Below are 6,828 nucleotides of genomic sequence, written 5' to 3'. Positions count from 1 at the left end.
AAACTCGGAGATGCAACCTGCAGCTAGGGTCTTAATTTATCTCGTGTGGAGGGCCAGCGGTTTCCTCGGGGAAGAAAATAAATGATCAGAGGTGACAGTTGTTTGGGGCGCGCAGTCGTTCTGGCCAGGGGCGCAGAGCGGAAAGGAACCGGCCCATTTCTCCGGGCTCGCCTCGTCACCTCCCGAGTTGGCCAGAAACGTTGTCATCAAAGCAATGGCTTCCCTTTTCTTTTCTCTTTGGGATGGAAGGAGCTTCTTGACCACCCCCCCTTCTCTGCAAATGCAGAAACATGACTCCTTAGTCTCTAAACTCAGATACCCACCAAGATAGCTCTTTCCCCCCTCTTTTGCAAGTCTCTTGATTTCATTCTTTGAACCTGTGATTGGAGGTTAAAGTGCACCAGGTTGGAAGGAGGAAGCTCTTAACAATAAAGGTTTGAATATTTAGCTGTGATGGGTCGCTGCCCTCTCGCGAGCCCCCCCCTTATCTTTTAAAATGCAAATCGTGTTTCGGGGGGTTGTGCGCCGGGTGCACGCTGCGCCTCGACGTCTCCAGCCATTGGTGTCTGTGTCATTACTAATAGAGTCTTGTAAACACTCGTTAATCACGTAAGGCCGCCGGCCGGGGCTCCGCACACCAGCCTGTGGCGGGTCTTCCCCTCCTCTGCAGCCTAGTGGGAAGGAGGTGGGAGGAAAGAAGGAAGAAAGAGAGAGAGGGAGGGAGGGAGGAAGGGAGGGAGGAGACAGGCCAGAGGGAGGGACCGCCTCAGAGGCAGAAGCGCCGCGAGGAGCCGGCGGAGCACCGCAGGCCGGGGCGCAGCCGCCCGCCGCTCCTACGCCCCCTCGCCCCTTCCCCAGCGCGGACCCCGGCAGCCTCCCGCGTCCGTCCCCGGGCAGCATGGTGAGGTTTGCCGTCGGGCCCTCGCCACCATGTACGTGAGCTACCTCCTGGACAAGGACGTGAGCATGTATCCCAGCTCCGTGCGCCACTCCGGCGGCCTCAACCTGGCCCCGCAGAACTTCGTCAGCCCCCCGCAGTACCCGGACTACGGCAGCTACCATGTGGCGGCCGCCGCCGCCGCGAACTTGGACAGCGCGCAGTCCCCGGGACCGTCCTGGCCGCCCGCGTACGGCGCCCCGCTCCGCGAGGACTGGAACGGCTACGCGCCGGGGGGCGCGGCGGCCGCCGCCAACGCCGTGGCCCACGGCCTCAACGGGGGCTCCCCGGCCGCCGCCATGGGCTACAGCAGCCCCGCCGACTACCACCCGCACCACCACCCGCACCACCACCCGCACCACCCGGCCGCCGCGCCCTCCTGCGCCTCGGGCTTGCTGCAGACGCTCAACCCCGGCCCCCCCGGGCCCGCCGTCACCGCCGCCGCCGAGCAGCTGTCCCCCGGCGGCCAGCGGCGGAACCTGTGCGAGTGGATGCGGAAGCCCGCGCAGCCGTCGCTCGGCAGCCAAGGTAAGCGCGGCGGCGCCCTGCCGGCGGGCGCCGGGGGAAGGCGCGGCCTCGGCCTCTGGCTGCGGGGCGGCGAGTGCCCTGTGCGGACCGGCGTCCGGGGCGGTCTGGGGACTCCGCGCCAGGGGGGCGGGGCGGGGCGACAACGTCTGGGGGCTCCGGCCCCCCCGGTCCCCGGCCCTTGCGTCTGGGCTGGCTGGGGTCGGGAGTGACTATTGTGGTCTCGCGAGCAGTGTTCAGTGTAGGACAGAGAGGACGCTTCCTCTTTCCTCCCGTCCCTCATTCATAACGTCCTTAGACTCTTGGGAGAGTCCCGCGAAGGGCGGCGGAGCGCGGCTGCACGGGAGCGGGATCGCCCTCCTCACTTGCTGCCGCTCGCACTCGCTCGGTTCGCGGCTTCCCTGGAACGCCCCCGGGCCGGGCTCTAGACCGTCTGTGCACGCCGTCCTTGCCCGTCCGGGCCACCCGGGATGAGTGGTGGTCTGGGGACCAGGAGGGCGGCGAGGCTGCGCGTGGGACCAGATTTGCCCATTCGGGGCAACTCTGGGCATCGGAGCTCCAGCGCGTAGGGAGACCCGGCAAAGCTGCTGAAGCTGGAAAGAAGGTGTTGGCCCCAGGAGCTAAGTAGGGAAGGCGGGGGCGCCCGGGTCTTTGAACCTTTGATCTGCAAAGGGGTTATTTCAATCAAAAGCCGGAGGGCTGGGACAAGACACCCCGGGACTCCCCTCCTTTCTGCAGAGGGAGAAGGAGAGGAAGTCGTGGTGCAGATTCAGCCGCTGCTCCAGACACGGATCATGTCTCTGGAACCCTCCTTTGCAGGGTCTCCTCTCGTGTGTGTGTGTGTGTGTGTGTGTGTGTGTGTGTGTGTGTGTGTGTGTGTGTGTGTGTGTGTGTGTGTGTCTCGTAGGTTCCGGGTCTGCCCCTTCTGGTGTCGGAATGTGTGTCAGGGTGGGAAGGAAGTTCAGTAGGTGTGGTGAGAGAGTCCTGTTGGGTCCCTTTTACTCCACGAAGTCTTTCCCAGCCTTCTGCACTTCCGCTTTTTTCTCTTCCCTCCTTTCTGGCCCAGCCCGGCCCGCACGCAGGTTATGGACACTTTGCAGAAGTTTATAGCCAATTACAGCCGTATAAATCAGAGCAGCCGTTGGAGGCTGTCTCTGGGCCTCGGTTTTTACGTCACTGGGCACATGCCAGGACCGACCAGGTGGGAAATGCGGCGGCCCGGGGAGAAGGCCTCAGGGCAGACCTGGAACCTCGGCTGAGTCCCTTCCCCAAGAGGAGGCGCCCTCGTCTGCACAGAGCGCGCTCCAAGGAAGGCTCTTTGCCACAGAACCTGCCTGGGGCGCAGCCGGCGGGGCTGGGGCGGCCTAAGGGAGACCCTTGGCCAGTCCCGGGAGAGTGACCGCGGAGCAGGGGCGGGCGGGGGTGAGGAGAGGGAGGGGAGCCGCAGGAGCCCAGGCCGCGGGGTCAGCAGATGAGAGGCCGCTGTGAAGTCCCGCGCCGAGGTGGCAAGACCGCAGTCGGCGCCGGGCGCCCTTGTGATGCTAATGTGGGGAGACCGCGGCCCGCGGGCCGGAGCCCGACTCCTCTGCGGAGTGTCATCTGTCAAGGGGCGAGGGGGGGTGGTACTCCGCCCGGCCCGCTTTGATATACACCTTCCCAGCCCTGCCATTGTCTCTTTTAGGGCCCGGAAAGAGGGTGGTGACTTTCGCAGTCAATAATGAATTCTGACAAGTCCCTCTCATCTCTCCCCTCTTCTAGTCCCCGCCTTGGTTCCCAGAGGGTGCGGGGCGCCTCCAAGGCCCTTGGGGCGCTGGCCGCGGGGCGCACAGGGGTCCTGGTCACCGCGTCCCCCGGTCCCTCTGGGATACGGAAAAGGCAGCCCCCGAGCCAGAGCCGCTCCCAAGTACCTCAAGGCCACTATCGCTGCTGGAGAGTTCGGCTGGGAGAACTTTGCGCCCGGCTCTCCAGCCCTGGAGGTTGTCCTTTGTGGCTCCAACCTGGCTCCGGTGCCAGCCCCGCCTTATACTATCTGCGTGACCTAGTCTGATTCTCAGTTTGCTCCTCTGTACGAAGGGGCCACTACCGCTGGCAGCTCGAGTGGGTTGGAGGCGGCAGCGCAGGCTCCCGGGACGTGTCAGTTCCCTTTAATTTCTTCGCGGGCGCAGGGTCGGGGCTGCAGCGCGCATTCAAATGCTTCTGCTGGCCGTGTTGATGTTAATGCGCCTGGCGGGGAGGGGGATGAAAGCCCCGCCGCCATTTGCTCAGTAGTGGTAATTCAAACAGAATGCGGTTGTTATTAAGGCATTGAAAGGGCTTTTCTTTGATAAGATCGCCTTGTCCTGCATTGTTTGGGGCTGTGTTCTCCTTTCAGCGGCTTGGGGGAGCTCCCTCTGATCCGGCCTGTATCTTCCCAGGGCGCTTTTGTTGTGGTTTGCAAAGGGTTTTACCTGAACAAAGTCGGCCTGCGGGGCATTAAACACCTCCGAGCAACTCCCAGACCCTTTAGATCTAACTGTAGCACCGGGCACAGGGCGATTGAACCTGTTCTGCTGGGAGAAGACCCCGACCTGAGGCCAAGTGGGAGAGAACAGCTCCTGAGCGGGGCTGTGCCGAGGGCTGACCTGGGACAGACCTGGTGGAGACACCAGGCTCCGGCCTGCTCCGACTTGGTCGCGCTGTTTGTCAAGGCCCTTCAGTAAAACAATCAATCCAAGGTTTAATATGTTGACTCAATCCAATGAGCATAGATCACTGGTCAGGATAGCCCTGGCAGGGTTTGCAGCAGAAATAAATGGAGGATTAAAAAAGAAAGAGTGCCAAATGCCAAGCCACGCTCGGCCAGGTATAGAGCGTCCCCAGAGAGAAGGATCATCTGCCTACCAGACCCCGGCTCAGAATTCCTTCCACCCGATAGATGGGGCGTGCGTGTGTGAGTGTGAGTGTGTGTGTTTCTGGTGACTTGAGGGAACACGTCAGCTACTGCACCCCTTTCCCACTTCTAATAAAACAAACAGAAAGTAACACCCCCCCCCCACCACCACGAACAACACATATTCACAATGCCGGCTGTTTTTAGGGTAGGTTTCTATCCCTGGTAGGCCTGAAAATCTGAATATTCCCAGGACTCTGGTGCCTCTGCCCGGCCCTCTTTTCCTCTGGGCCGCACCAGCCTCAGGTACTGTATTTGGTTTACAAAACCGGTGGTGGGGTTCTGCTATCTTCTGCGTATATGAGTTTAAAATTTTTCTTAATTTTCAAAAACTGCTTAACCCCAAGACCAGTTTAGTTGTCCCGAATAGCCCCATACCCTCCCCCCAGGACCCTCTGGGGGGGTCTTGTCAGACTCAGCAGGAACCAGCCAAACCGTGGCCCCCCAGGGCGGTGGAGGAAGAGAAATGGCTCTTGGGTTAGGGAGGTTTGTCATTACCCATGACTGATGGGCTGCCTTGCAGTTCTCAGTGCTAACTTCGCCTTCCTCCACAGTGAAAACCAGGACGAAAGACAAATACCGAGTCGTGTACACGGACCACCAGCGTTTGGAGCTGGAGAAGGAGTTTCACTACAGTCGCTACATCACCATCCGGCGGAAAGCCGAGCTGGCCGCCACGCTGGGGCTCTCCGAGAGGCAGGTGGGAACCCTCCAGGGCCTGGTCACTACCTGGGGGAGTCCAGTGAAGAGGGTTAGAAGCCAGGCCCCAGGATCCACCTAGTTCTGTGGGCAGATTAAAGCAAGAAGATGGAGAGCATTTTCCTTCCAGATGCTTTTTATTAAGACTTTTCCCCCCTCTAGTTGTCTTCTTTTTTTAAAATATATATTGTTGAACTTTTTTTTTTCTATTTTGGGGGACCTGGGAGGTACAAGAAAAAACTGAGTATAGTCTAATCCAGAATTCTATTTGGGTCAATAAAGACTTAAAGGCTTACTCTCTCTGTACCCAGCACGGTACCTGGGCAAAAAAATTAATATAAGACCCCAATCCCTGCCCATGAAAACTAGAGGGTTGAGGCTTGCCTCCGGAACGCTCTGTGTGGTCTGGGAGAAAAAAAAAAAAAAAGTCAAATTCACAGTCAGGAAACCCCACATTAAAACTCATTCTCAGCCCCAAGGTGAGGAATATTACATTTCAGTTTAGCTTTGAGAGGCCAAAGGTGGTTATTTTGAAGTACATCCAGCCCTGGCCTCCTCTTGCTTGGTGTGAAAAGGGCCTGGTGGTTTCTGTTTTCCTTGCTTCTGAGACTCTGAACTTTTCCAGTAAAGTTGTAGATAAAGGTTGCTTTGGAAAGAAACCTGGGGAAAGAGAAGGGAGGGGGAAGCTCTTCTCTTTCGAGTCTGAATTGGGCTTGGGAAGGGCTCCAACAAGCACCCCAGCGCGGGGCCATTACGGGATCGTCCATGGAAAGCTGTGTGAAGGGCTGGGATCCTTCAGGTCCAGAGGGCACTTGTTTGGCCGGAGAAGGGGACACTGGTGTTTGTGCCGAACACTGTCCCTTTTTTCCTTCGCAGCCGCTTCACCACCTTCTGTTTCTCTCCGCCTTTCCATTTCCAGGTTAAAATTTGGTTTCAGAACCGCAGAGCAAAGGAAAGGAAGATCAACAAGAAAAAGCTGCAGCAGCCGCCGTCGTCCCAGCCACAGGCTCCCCAACCGCAGCCAGGTCCCCTGAGAAGTGTCCCGGAGCCCCTGAGTCCCGTGTCTTCCCTGCAGGGCTCGGTGCCTGGCCCTGTCCCTGGGGTTCTGGGGCCGACTGGGGGGGTGTTAAACCCCACTGTCACCCAGTGACCCACAGTGGCCTGCGGTAGCAGAGCAATTCCAGGCTGAGCCATGAGGAGCATGGACTCTGCTAGAATCCTCAGGAAAGACCCCTCCCCTCCCACCCACGACCGTTCACCAACCGACCTAGCCCTCCAAGGAAACATGGGGGCCTGGGGGAAAGACAAGTGCGGTTGGAGGCCTCAAGGAAGACGTTCTCCCAGATTTTGACTTTTTCTGGTCTGACTCTTTCTGCCACTGAGGAGATGGGAAATGACCACTGGGGCTTCCTTTAGTACTGGCAGAAACGCTGCCTGGACTGGCTAAACAGACCAGCCTTTCAGCCCCTTCCTCAGCTCTTTGCCTTCAAAATCTGCAGGTTGCCTCTCTGGTTGGAGCTGACGGGGGAGAGGGACTTGGGGGACCGCCAGGGATGGAGTCAAGATGGCTGCTGTCCACTCACTGCCCTCCAAGGACCCGCTGGGCCCTCTTGCCTCAAGGGCAGGCAAGGTTCAGACCACAGAAGCTAGAGGCGGCTGAGATGGAAACCCGGACCCACTGAAGAGTGCAGAACCCCCAGGTCTTTGTCTTTCTTCTCTTCCCTTCCCAGGCCAGGAA

General features: G+C 59.2%; 1 protein-coding gene across 1 annotated transcript; it reads left to right on the top strand.

Annotated features, from left to right (window-relative positions):
• Positions 1-777: 777 nt before the first annotated feature.
• On the top strand, positions 778-6,617 carry CDX2 (caudal type homeobox 2). The gene is made up of 3 exons (XM_079903149.1): positions 778-1,465; positions 4,946-5,091; positions 6,010-6,617. Exons 1-3 carry the CDS (start codon positions 931-933, stop codon positions 6,238-6,240), a joined length of 912 nt encoding a protein of 303 aa, XP_079759275.1. The 5' UTR covers positions 778-930; the 3' UTR covers positions 6,241-6,617.
• Positions 6,618-6,828: the final 211 nt, after the last annotated feature.

This window comes from Stenella coeruleoalba (assembly GCF_951394435.1).
Source record: "Stenella coeruleoalba genome assembly, chromosome: 18".
Lineage (NCBI taxonomy): Eukaryota > Metazoa > Chordata > Mammalia > Artiodactyla > Delphinidae > Stenella > Stenella coeruleoalba.
This window is presented reverse-complemented; position numbering and strand designations above follow the sequence as displayed.